The following is a 14,189-nucleotide window of genomic DNA, read 5'->3' as shown; positions in this document are numbered from 1 at the left end:
CACTGGTCACTATCAGCAAAACTCTGCACTGTACACTACTGAGTACTCCTAATGCTCCCCAAAATTAGTAAATCAAGTGTCTAAACGGAGAGGACGCCAGCCACGTCCTCTCCCTATCAATCTCAATGCACGTGTGAAAATGGCGGCGACGCGCGGCTCCTTATATAGAATCCGAGTCTCGCGATAGAATCCGAGCCTCGCGAGAATCCGACAGCGTCATGATGACGTTCGGGCGCGCTCGGGTTAACCGAGCAAGGCGGGAAGATCCGAGTCGCTCGGACTCGTGAAAAAAAACATGAAGTTCTGGCGGGTTCGGATTCAGAGAAACCGAACCCGCTCATCTCTAGTACTATGTGCTGTGTATAAGCAGTGTACTATGTGCTGTGTGTAAGCAGTGTACTGTGTGCTGTGTGTAAGCAGTGTACTATGTGCTGTGTGTACGCAGTGTACTATGTGCTGTGTGTAAGCAGTGTACTGTGTGCTGTGTGTAAGCAGTGTACTATGTGCTGTGTGTAAGCAGTGTACTATGTGCTGTGTGTAAGTAGTGTACTGTGTGCTGTGTATAAGTAGTGTACTGTGTGTTGTGTGTAAGCAGTGTACTATGTGCTGTGTGTAAGCAGTGTACTATGGGCTGTGTGTAAGCAGTGTACTATGGGCTGTGTGTAAGCAGTGTACTATGTGCTGTGTGTAAGCAGTGTACTATGTGCTGTGTGTAAGCAGTGTACTGTGTGCTGTGTGTAAGCAGTGTACTATGTGTGCTGTGTGTAAGCAGTGTACTATGGGCTGTGTGTAAGCAGTGTACTATGCGCTGTGTGTAAGCAGTGTACTATGTGTGCTGTGTGTAAGCAGTGTACTATGGGCTGTGTGTAAGCAGTGTACTGTGTGCTGTGTGTAAGCAGTGTACTATGTGCTGTGTGTAAGCAGTGTACTATGTGCTTTGTGTAAGCAGTGTGCTGTGTGTAAGCAGTCTACTGTGTATAAGCAGTGTACTGTGTACTGTGTGTAAGCAGTGTACTATGTGGTGTGTGTAAGCAGTGTACTCTGTGCTGTGTGTAAGCAGTGTACTATGTGCTGTGTGTAAGCAGTGCACTATGTGCTGTGTGTAAGCAGTGTACTATGTGCTGTGTGTAAGCAGTGTGCTGTGTGTAAGCAGTGTACTGTGTATAAGCAGTGTACTGTGTACTGTGTGTAAGCAGTGTACTATGTGCTGTGTGTAAGCAGTGTACTATGTGCTGTGTGTAAGCAGTGTACTATGTGCTGTGTGTAAGCACTGCTTACACACAACACATAAAATACACTGCTTACACACAGCCCATAGTACACTGCTTACACACAGAACATAGTACACTGCTTACACACAGCACACAGTACACTGCTTACACACAGCACATATAGTACACTGCTTACACACAGCACATAGTACACTGCTTACACACAGCACATATAGTACACTGCTTACACACAGCACATAGTACACTGCTTATACACAGCACATAGTACACTGCTTACACACAGCACATATAGTACACTGCTTACACACAGCACATAGTACACTGCTTACACACAGCACATAGTGCACTGCTTACACACAGCACATATAGTACACTGCTTACACACAGCACATATAGTACACTGCTTACACACAGCACACAGTACACTGCTTATGTGATACCCGCGTTTGGGGTATCCCTTCTGCTAGTTAAACCAGTTGCAGATGCACTGTGAGGATTAAAATCCTTTTTACACTGGTTGCTAAGCAACTATGGCAACCAGGAGAGGAATTTTTATAGCACTAGGACCCTGGGCTTTCCATCAGGATCCCTGCAGAGCGGGAAGCTGGGAGCGCTCTGATTGGCCGTGTTGTGTGGGGAGAGAATCAGGGAGGAGAACTGCAGTGAGCAGAGAGAGAGAGCAGCATGGCAGTGGAATAGGAGGCAGTGTGTCATGTGTGGGTGTGAAGAGCTGTACGCGGAGGTCTGGAGGCGCGCTGCGCTGGGAGAGTCTGGGCATCGAGAGACGGCTGTCATCCTGAAAAGCAGCAGTGAGAAGTGACCGGCAGGAGCTGGCAACAGCAGCAGATGCTTACACACAGCACATAGTACACTGCTTATACACAGCACACAGTACACTACTTACACACAGCACATAGTACACTGCTTACACACAGCACATAGTACACTGCTTACACACAGCACACAGTATACTGCTTACACACAGCACATAGTATACTGCTTACACACAGCACATAGTACACTGCTTACACACAGCACACAGTACACTGCTTACACACAGCACATAGTACACTGCTTATACACAGCACATAGTACACTGCTTACACACAGCACACAGTACACTGCTTACACACAGCCCATAGTACACTGCTTACACACAGCCCATAGTACACTGCTTACACACAGCACATAGTACACTGCTTACACACAGCACATAGTATACTGCTTACACACAGCACATAGTACACTGCTTACACACAGCACACATAGTACACTGCTTACACACAGCCCATAGTACACTGCTTACACACAGCACATAGTATACTGCTTACACACAGCACATAGTACACTGCTTACACACAGCACACATAGTACACTGCTTACACACAGCACACAGTACACTGCTTACACACAGCACATAGTACACTGCTTACACATAGCGCATAGTACACTGCTTACACACAGCTCATAATATACTGCTTACACACAGCACACTGCTTACACACAGCACACATAGTACACTGCTTACACACAGCACATAGTACACTGCTTACACACAGCACACATAGTACACTGCTTACACACAGCCCATAGTACACTGCTTACACACAGCCCATAGAACACTGCTTACACACAGCACATAGTACACTGCTTACACACAGCACATAGTATACTGCTTACACACAGCACATAGTACACTGCTTACACACAGCACACATGGTACACTGCTTACACACAGCCCATGGTACACTGCTTACACACAGCCCATAGTACACTGCTTACACACAGCACACATAGTACACTGCTTACACACAGCCCATAGTACACTGCTTACACACAGCCAATAGTACACTGCTTACACACAGCACACATAGTGCACTGCTTACACACAGCCCATAGTACACTGCTTACACACAGCACACATAGTACACTGCTTACACACAGCGCATAGTACACTGCTTACACACAGCCCATAGTACACTGCTTACACACAGCACACATAGTACACTGCTTACACACAGCGCATAGTACACTGCTTACACACAGCACACAGTACACTGCTTACACACAGCACACAGTACACTGATTACACACAGCACATAGTACACTGCTTACACACAGCACACATAGTACACTGCTTACACACAGCGCATAGTACACTGCTTACACACAGCACATAGTACACTGCTTACACACAGCACATAGTACACTGCTTACACACAGCCCATAGTACACTGCTTACACACAGCACATAGTATACTGCTTACACACAGCACATAGTACACTGCTTACACACAGCACACATAGTACACTGCTTACACACAGCGCATAGTACACTGCTTACACACAGCACATAGGGGGTCATTCCGAGTTGTTCGCTCGTTATTTTTTTCCGCTACGGAGCGATTAGTCGCAATCTGCGCATGCGCAATATACGCAGCGCGCCTGCGCCAAGTAAATTAGCTCAAAAGTTTGGTATTTTACTCACGGCGTAACAAAGTTTTTTAATCGTTCTGCTGATCGTAGTGTGATTGACAGGAAGTGGGTGTTTCTGGGCGGAAACTGACCATTTTCTGGGAGTGTGCGGAAAAACGCAGGCGTTTCTGGGAAAAACACGGGAGTGTCTGGAGAAACGGGGGAGTGGCTGGCCGAACGCTGGTCGTGTGTGTGACGTCAAACCAGGAACGAAACTGACTGAACTGATCGCTATTTGTGAGTAAGTCTCGAGCTACTCAGAAACTGCTAAGAAATTTCTATTCGCAATTCTGCTAATCTTTCGTTCGCAATTCTGCTAAGCTAAGATACACTCCCAGAGGGCGGCGGCCTAGCGTGTGCACTGCTGCTAAAAGCAGCTAGCGAGCATAGTACACACAGCACACAGTACACTGCTTACACACAGCACATAGTACACTGCTTATACACAGCACATAGTACACTGCTTACACACATATGTATACATTTTTACAGCTCAGTTGGTTACTAGTAGCTGCCTAGGATATTATTAGCATTGTAATTGTAATTAGTGTTATTATTATATACAGTAAATACAGACTTACCGCGGGTCTTTTCCACACAATTCCATCTTCTGTGTCTGATTCCTTACCCAGATCCTTGTACCCCAGGGATTGCGGACTGGCAGGGAAAGTTGGGTCTTCAAATAAAGTGCCAGATGCCAAGCACTTTGCCTTCAGCTCCTCATAGTCCTGGTTTAAATACTTTACTGGGTTTGTAATAGTTCCAACACCCAGGGCTGCTTTCTTGTCCTTGGCTAGGGTAGCGGCAATGCTGGCCATTGTGCGGCTGTGCTGTCTGCAGGAGTAGAAGGTGACACCGGGAAAGATGCTCTATATAAAGTGATACAGATGTAGGAGAGGCCGCCCTGAGGACAGAAGGGAGGAGGTGACAAGGGGAGATGTGCAGCAGAGTAATACTGACTTGTCACTTACTGAGCGTGTCACTAATCAACCTACAGTACCCTGCAGGGCACATATCCTGTGTGCAGTGGTGCAGAGAGAGGGGGGGAGAGGGTACAAATTACCTGGGCCCAGGTCTGATAGAGGGGCCCAGGCCCACGCCTCCTGTGATTAGGCCATGCCCCCTGAAAAAGACCTGGGCCCAGCCAGGCTCTCTACTACCCTAGCTGGAAGGCATGCCATGCTCCTGTGAATGTGTGCTTCTCATATGCTAGACACGCCCCCAAAGAGGTGTGGCCATACCCCCTGCCTGCTGTGGTCGCACCCCCTCCTGGGCGGCGGGGGGCCCAGAAAGTTGTTGTATCGGGGCCCAGGATTTCTCTTGGCAGCCCTGCCTGTGTTTATCTGCAGGGGTGTATCTAGGGGTCAGAGTGCCCCTGGCAGATTAAGGGACTGACGACCCCACACCCGGCTGAAAAAAGTGCATGGCCACACAATAGTACCAATTCAAATGACACCACAGTATTGCCCCTTACTCACATTACACCGCACAGTAGCATCCGTTACTCACATTACACCGCACAGTAGCATCCGTTACTCACATTACACCGCACAGTAGCATCCGTTACTCACATTACACCGCACAGTAGCATCCGTTACTCACATTACACCGCACAGTAGCATCCGTTACTCACATTACACCGCACAGTAGCATCCGTTACTCACATTACACCACACAGTAGTGCCCCCAGGCCCGACGCTGGCCGCTCAGCAAAGGGATGCAGTGCAGGGAGGCGCCAGACTGGAGAGGCGCTCTCCCTACTCTGCATCCCTGTACTACGCCTGTTCTCCTGCTGCTGCGGGTTGCTGAGCCTGTCACACTGACAGGCAGCAGCGCCAGCAGCTTCTATCCTCCTCTCTCTCCCCTGTTACAGCGTTTTGCCAAAAAATAGGATTTTAATTACCTACCGGTAAATCCTTTTCCCATAGTCCGTAGAGGATACTAGGGTTCCATTTAGTACCATGGGGTATAGACGGGTCCACTAGGGGCAATGGGCACTTTAACAATTTGATAGTGTGTGCTGGATCCTCCCTCTATGCCCCTCCTACCAGATTCAGTATAGGAAACTGTGCTCGAGGAGACGTACGTACTTTAAGAGAAGGATAGATAAAGATATTGGTGAGATTCCGAACCAACTCACACAAACAAGAGGAAAGCCAAGCTAACCAAACTTGAAACAGGAACGGCTGAACCAACATTACTTAACCAAGTAAGGAAGAACGAAGCACCGGGCGGGCGTCCAGTATCCTCTACGGACTACGAGAAAAGGATTTACAAGTAGGTAATTAAAATTCCACTTTCTCTTACGTCCTAGAGGATACTGTGGTCCATTTAATACCATGGGGATGTACCAAAGCTCCCAAACTGGATGGGAGAGTGCTGAGGTTCCTGCAGAACTGATTGACCAAACTGATGGTCCTCAGAGGCCAAATTATCGAACTTGTAGAACTTAGCAAATGTGTTCGAACTTGACCAAGTAGCTGCTCGGCAGAGCTGTAAAGCCGGATAACCCGGGCAGCCGCCCAGGAAGAATCCACCGACCTAGTAGAGTGGGCCTATACAGATTTTGGACATGGCAAACCTGCCGTGGAATAAGCATGCTGGATAGTAGCCTGATTTAGTGTGCAACGGACTGCTTTGACGTAGGACACCCAAATTTATTGGAATCATAAAGAACAAACAGAAAGTCTGATTTTCTGTGACTAGCTGTCCGCTTGACAAACACCTTCAAAGCCCTCACAACATCCAAAGACTTTGAAGTAGCTGAGGTGTCGGTGACGTCCGGAACAACAATAGGTTGGTTGATGTGAAACGCAGACACCACTTTAGGAAGAAATTGCTGACGAGTTCTGAGTTCAGCTCTATCCTCATGGAAATTTAAATTGGGACTTTTGTGAGACAAAGCCCCCAGCTCCGACACAAGTCTTGCTGAAGCCAAGGCCAGCAGTGTGACGGTCTTCCACGTAAAATATTTTACGTCCACCTCCTGTAACAGTTCAAACCAGTCCAATTGGAGGAACTGCAGCACCAAATTGAGATCCCAAGGTGCAGTGGGAGACACAAAGGGAGGTTGGATGTGCAGAACAACTTTCAAGAACGTCTGGACCTCAGGGAGAGAAGCCAATTGTTTCTGAAAGAAAATGGACAAGGGCGAAATCTGGACTTTTATGGAGCCCAGACGCAGGCCCACATCGACACCTGACTGTAGAAAAAGCTGGAAATGTCCCAGATGAAATTCCACCGCAGAATAATTTCTGCTCTCACACCAAGAGACATATTTCTTCCAAATACGATGGTAATACTTAGACGTTACCACCTTCCTGGCTTGGATCATAGTCAGGATAACCTTGTTAGGGATCCCTCTCCTGTCTCCTGGCTAGAATCAGCCATTCAACTTCCATGCTGTCAAACATAGACGCAGTAAGTCCTGATAGATGAACGGGCCCTGTTGCAGAAGATCCTCGCGAAGAGGTAGAGGCCACGGATCTTCGAGGAGCATCTCCAGAAGGTCTGCATACAAGGCCCTTCTTGGCCAGTCCGGAGCAATGAGTATTGCTTGAACCTTTTCCCTTTTTATTAGCTTAAGAATTCTTGGGATCAGAAGAAGAGGAAACACGTAGACCATCTGATAGACCCATGGAGTCGTCAGAGCGTCTACCGCCACTGCCTGTGGGTCTCTCAACCTGGAACAATACCGCCTGAGCTTCTTGCTGAGACGAGAGGCCATCATGTCGATCTGTGGATATCCCCATCGATGTATCAAGCAACTGAGCACTTCCAGGTGAAGGCCTCTACTCCACCGGGTGCAGATCATGTCTGCTGAGGACGTCTGCTTCCCAGTTGTCTACGACCAGGATGAAGACCGCTGACAACACCACAGCGTTTCTTTCTGCCCAGAGGAGAATTCTTGACATCTCTGACAATGCTGATCTGCTTTTCATTCCACCCTATCGGTTTATGTACGTCACTGCCGTCACATTGTCCGACTGGACCTGAATAGCCTGATCTTGAAGAAGATGTGAGGCCTTCAGAAGAGCATTGTATATGGCCCTGAGTTCCAGAATGTTGATTGGAAGGATGACTTCCTGACTTGACCATCTTCCTTGAAACTGCACCCTCTGAGTGACTGCTCGCCAACCCCTGAGGCTTGCGTCTGTGGTTAACAGATTCCAGTTCTGAATTCCAAACCTCCGACCCTCGATGAGGTGAGAAGTCTGTAGCCACCACAGAAGCTAAATCCTGGCTTTTGGCGGCAGACAGATCCTCTGGTGCATGTGAAGATGCGATCCGGACCATTTGTCCAACAGATCGAGCTGGAAGGGTTTTGCATGAAACCAAGTGCCTCTTAAGAGGACACCATTTCCCCCAAAAGGCAAATGCAAAGATGCACCGATACCCGGGTTGGCTTCTGGACATCCCAAACCATCAACTGGATTACCAATGCCTTTTCCAACGGAAGGAACACTTTCTGCGACTTTGTGTCCAGTATCATTCCCAGGAATGGGAGCCTCTGTGTTGGCTCTAGGTGAGATTTCGGAAGGTTCAGAATCCACCCGTGATCCTGGAGGAGTTTGGTTGAGAGACCAATGCTGTCAAGCAACCTTTACCTGGACGGTGCTTTTATCAGGAGATCATCCAGGTACTGAATTATGTGCACTCCCTGTTTGTGGAGTAGAAACATCATCTCTGCCATCACCTTGGTGAACACCCTCAGTGCCGTGGAGAGACCAAATGGCAAGGCCTGGAACTGGTAGTGACAGTCCTGCAGTGCAAACCTTAGATAAGCCTGATGAGGCGGCCAGATCGGAATGTGAAGGTATGCATCCTTGATATCCAGAGACACTAGGAATTCCTCCTCCTCCAGACCTGAGATCACCGCTCTTAGATACTCCATCTTGAATTTGAACACTCGGAAGTATGGGTTCAATGACTTGAGGTTCAAAACTGGTCTTACCAAACCATCCGGTTTCGGTACTACAAACAAGTTGGAATAATACCCCTTGTTTTGCAGATGATGTGGAACTGGAACAATGACTTGAGTCTGTACCAGCTTTTGGATGGCATGCTGTAAAGTTATACTTGCCTCTTGTGAAACTGGTAAGCCTGAGTTGAAGAATCTGTGAGGTGGGAGCTCTTGGAACTCCAGTCTGTAGCCCTGGGAAATAAGATCTATGACCCAGGGATCCTGGCACGAACTTGACCAGATCTGACTGAAGAATTGTAGTCGGGCTCCTACCTGACAGCTTTCCAGGCATTGCGGCCCACCGTCATGCTGAAGGCTTTGAGGAAGCAGAGCCTGAGCTCTGTTCCTGAGCACTGGCAGTTGCTGGTTTGCGTGGTTTACCACTTGCGCTGCTGGAGGATGTAGAAGCATCTCTGGATTTTCCCTTGAACTTGGCTGTCCAAAAGGATGAATAAGTCTTCTTGGTCGGGGGACAAACCAAATGTATTTGCACCTGGCGCTCGCCACAAAACTTGGTGTGAGCAGCTGATCTCTGAGGGATGATCCAAAAAGCCCTCCCAAAAAAGAACTAAATCAGCAAAGAATGAGACAGCGCTATACACTGAAGTTTATGAGATTAAATTTTATCTTTCCTTTAAAAATACATATAGACAAAAATGGATACACAAAATAAAAACCAACAACAAAGATACCGGCCAGTATCACATAATAATTAAATATAACTAGACAATCTGTTAAATTGTATTGATATAAAATTAATACTACCAAATGAATGCTGTAATTTGGACTCAATATATGTGCTAAAGGTGACAGTCCCGATAATTAGGCACATTGGGTTTTTTTTTGCGCTTTCAGTGAACAATTGTAACTTTCCAGCTCCAAATAACCTTTCAGTCATCCAAATCCAGCAGGTTTAGTATTAATATGCAGCTGCACACACTTCTGAAAGAAGCCCACTTTTAAAATAATGTCCCGTAGACTCAGATAACCAATTACTGGTAACAAAAGCAAGGTCGGTGAATTAGCTTGTCTCCTTTTTACTTATAGACCATTGATCCAGGATTAAAGCACATATAGCCCACGTGCTTAATAGCAATATTATCCTGTCCGTCTGCACAAGGCTAGCAGCATGAAGGAAAGTCACCAACACTTTAGTTCACTCTTAACCCCGTGCACTAGGGTATGAGTGATGCACATTCACCGGCCGGTATTTGTGTATAACAAGCTCTACACCCGGTAATTGCAGAGGGTGAGAGACTTGTTCTTTCACTCACAGTACTGTTGTATTCCTCCCTCTCAAACGCGTTTCTCCGCCTCAGGGTCTGTTATCAGCGGCTTCATCAGTGTCAGTGGTCGGGGGGGCTGCAGAAGGAAGATATGTAGACTTAACCGCAGTAGCTGTGGAGATCCATTTGTCTAGTTCATCTCCAAACAATGCCTCTCCTGTGAATGGTAGACCTTCCACGCCTTTCCTGGAGTCCGCGTCAGCAGTCCACTGGCATAACCACAAGCCCCTGCGTGCCGACACTGCCATAGCGGTGGTGCGTGTATTAAGCAAGCCTATTTCTTTTATGGCCTCCACCATAAAGTTCGCAGAGTCCTGTATATGCTTCAGGAGTAAAACAACATCCCCCCTAGATATGGAATCTTACCCCTCAATTAGGTTACCCGACCATTTAGCAATGGCTTTAGTGATCCACGCACATGCAATAGTGGGTCTTTGAGCCACCCCAGCAGCTGTGTACAATGATTCGAGTGTAGTCTCAATTTTACGATCAGCCGCGTCTTTCAGGGAGGCTGCACCAGGAACAGGCAATACAATTTTATGTGACAGCCTAGGGACTGATGCATCCACTATCGGTGGATTTTCCCATTTTTTCCTATCCTTCAGAGGAAAAGGAAAAGATGAGAGCAACCTTTTAGGGATCTGAAACTTCTTATCAGGATTAACCCACGGTTCTTCAAACAGGGTATTCAAATTCCTTTGATGCAGGAAAAGTGACTGAGGATTCCTCACACTCCTCTGACACCTTATCAGGAATACGCAGAACATCTCTGATAGCCTCTATAAGAGCCTCTATTTCCTGTGACTATGGAGGCCAGTCCCGGGATCGGGATCGGCGGGATCCCGGGATTTAGGGCCAAAAACGGCCAGGATTCAATCCCGGGGAATGAGGGACCAGCGTTGAAAGTCCTCAGGACACTCAGGTGCTGCCCGGCTTCCTCCTCCAGGCTCCCCAGCACAGCGTGACGTGCAGTGAGAGGACTTGCTGCACCGTCACACACCACTGGGAGACGCCATGAGAAAGTAGCTGATGTTTCTGAGTTATGTGTGTGGGGCGTGGCGAGGGGGGTGGCTACACAGGGAAATGCCAATGCCGGGGATCCCGGGATTGACCATTTTTCAATCCTGATACCCAGGATTGAAAAAATAGTCTGGGACTGGCCTCCCTACCTTTAACAGAGCCGCATCCCCCCCCCCCCCCTCTAAATCCACCTCACCCTCCTCCATGTCTGACCTGTCAGCATCAGGCTGCAGGAGATGGGCCAGAGATCGCTTCTGCGGACAAATGGGAGGGGATTGAGATGCTGTTTTAGGGACTGAGTCTTTGTTCATAAACTCATCCACAGTCTGTTTTAAGTATTGCATCTCTTCCTCATTGCGGGACAACTTTGTAGAAAGAGTGGAGATCATTCCTTTAAGAGAATAAACCCACTCCGGTTCAGCCCCGCTACCCTGTGAACCCTGAGTACACAGTAGTGAGCCCCCTGGTGAAGAGGAAAACTCTGCTGTACAAGAAACACACTCTTTGCCTGACATAATATAAATGTGACAGTACACACACACACAGGAAAAGGTTGAGCACAAGTAACCCACAAAGAGCCACAGAGTTGTTTGGAGTCAGCCCCCACCGCGCGCTAATGCAAAGCTTAGCTGGGTCGCAGACTAAGTACCCTGATAGGGGACTCAGTACACTAGTAATCGTTCCCCCCTGCTATGACCCCCTGGTACCGCTGAGGTAATTCGGAGTCACACCGGAGGAGCTGCACATCCCTGTCAGTCAGCGTTTGTGTCCACTGTAGAGGGAAAATGGTGCTGGTGAGATGCCTCATAGTGAAGCCCCGCCCCTTCAATGGTGCGCGGTCTTCCCGCTTTTTTATACTGGCTGAGGTAATTTTTGTGCTTAAAATGGAACAGAACCGTTTTAAGGCTGTGTTTACCAGTTTGGGTACTGTGTACAGTGTACTGAGGCACAGTTGTGTACTGTGTCTGGAGACGCATTCCACCCAGTTTAGAAGCCATGCATCTCCGTACCCTCATGCCGCCATAATGGCCGGTGCCCCGCTAACCGGGACACAGGCTCAGTACTCACCACTCTTCTATCTGTAGAAAACTCTTCAGAAGCTTCCCTAAGCGTGACCGGCTCCTCCGGGCACATTTTCTAAACTAAGTCTGGTAAGAGGGGCATAGAGGGAGGAGGAAGCCCACACTCTCAAACTCTTAAAGTGCCCATGGCTCCTAGTGGACTCGTCTATACTCCATGGTACTTAATGGACCCCAGTATCCTCTAGGACGTAAGAGAAAGGGGCGGAGCTATGTGGCACTGAGGGGCGGAGCTACATGTGGTACAGAAGATCTACAGTGTCTGGCTAGACAGTCATTGGGTTGACCCCATATGACTGACGTACATTAGGTTGCCAGGGTCAAAATGTCTATCACTAAAGGGTAGACAAAATGTAAAATGTCAACAGGGTTAAAATGTGAACATGACAATGGTCGACACATAATTGAGCAATGCACTTTTTTTGGGGGGTGTCATTTTGTATGTTTTATCATATGTGACCACAATCAGTGGAAACGTGTTCACTTGCAGGCTCGCCTCGCGCTCCATTCTTCGGGCCAAGGGTTACTATTCCAACTCTAGTCCACAAGGAAAGTAAATCAAGCAAAAAATTGTAAAACAGGTAAAACAAAAGCACGTGTCAACCATTTCTGTGTCGACCATTGCCATGTCAACCTTTTGAACCTGTCGACCTTAAGCACTGTCTACCTTTTACCTGTCAACCTTGTTGTCCCTGTCGACTGAATGCATGTCAACCATAGGGAGTTGACCTATTGACTGTCGACCTAGAAACTGTCGGCTTATCATCCGGAACCCATCTGCTAGATCTGGGGACTATACTCTACACAATGACATACCTCCCAACTGTCCCGCTGTCCCACCTGCGGGTTTAAGTGTCCCGCGGTGTGTGTGGGGGGCACAGTTGGGGGGCTCCTGTCACTCGCTGCTCTGCTGTAGAGCAGCAGTGAATAAACGCTGTGCGCATGCGCACACAGCGTCTATTCACGGAGACAGAAGGACTGGGGTCATGCCAGCAGCTCACTGAGCGCTGGCTATACCCCCATAGTGACTTAAAACGGGGGCGTGGCTCGCAATTGCAGTATTACCACAAAGACTCGCCCCCTGTTCTCTGGCAGGTGCGGCTTTGTTACGCAGGAGTTACGCCTCCTGTCTAATCAAAGTTAGGAGGTATGCAGTGACATTATATACATGGCTTTATAGCCACAATGCACCCAAAGGTTGTAACACATAGGGTGGAATTCAATTGTTTGAAAAGTCAGTTCGGTGTCTGTTTTTTCCTGTCTATTAGATAGGAAAAAACAGACATCCAACTGATTTTTTAAAACAATTGAATACCCCACTATAGTTTCCAATGTTTCAATGATGGCTCATTTTCATCAGGGATTATAAGCAATCAGTGCATCTTACCTTATATAATGCACCATGTGAATCACCCAGCCAGCGGCACTCAGCAATGACATATTCACGCTGCCTGCATCGGACGGGTGGGCGCTGGCGATGACTCAGAGACAAGCCCCTTAGTAACCATATGACACAACAGTGCAGTAAAACAGGTGCTAGACATAAACAGCTACATAAAATCATGAGTTACAAATAATAAACATAAATAATCCTGAGATGATAAGATCAGTAAACATGTACGTAATACCATCATGCAAAAAGTACCTATTAACTACCATACATGTTATATCCTAAGGAGCTGAGTCAGAAGTTTATCACCAAATATTGAATATTAAATATAGACATATCTGGAGAGTATATAAACATCAGGGCTAATAGCAGTTAAGACCTAGGGGTGTTCATTAATCCCGTGGGAGCTAAAGTATCCAATCTCATAATCAACTTGGTTTAACTGCGTAAAAACAAAAGTTATGGTAGATTTACCTTTGTTAACTCTTTTTCTTCAAAGTCCGTAGGGTCCACAGGGATACCATGGGGTGTAGGTGGTTGGAGATGACTGGGCATCATACAGTTAAAGCTTTAGCTCCCAGTATGCCTTGGTCCCTCCTCCCCTATACCCCACCCCTAGTCTGGGGCCAGACAGTTTAGTGAACAAGGCAGGAGCAGGACAGAGGAGAAGGAAGAATGGTACATACAGATGGGTCCACGGTTATCTTGGCTAGTTTGCTGCACCCAGGCACAACAAGGCTTATT

General features: G+C 47.6%; 1 protein-coding gene across 1 annotated transcript in view; it reads right to left on the bottom strand.

Moving 5' to 3' along the window:
- LOC134911032 (calpain-8-like) overlaps positions 1–4,525 on the bottom strand; it is a 254,013-nt gene extending 249,488 nt beyond the window's left edge. Inside the window, exon 1 of the mRNA XM_063919425.1 lies at positions 4,289–4,525. Within this exon, the coding sequence (XP_063775495.1) occupies positions 4,289–4,525 (237 nt within the window). The remainder of the gene's footprint in view (positions 1–4,288) is intronic.
- Between the last annotated feature and the right edge of the window lie 9,664 nt (positions 4,526–14,189).

Source organism: Pseudophryne corroboree, chromosome 4 (genome assembly GCF_028390025.1).
Source record: "Pseudophryne corroboree isolate aPseCor3 chromosome 4, aPseCor3.hap2, whole genome shotgun sequence".
Taxonomy (NCBI): Eukaryota; Metazoa; Chordata; class Amphibia; order Anura; family Myobatrachidae; genus Pseudophryne; species Pseudophryne corroboree.
Note: the sequence above shows the minus strand (reverse complement) of the source record. Positions and strands in the feature narration are given on the sequence as shown.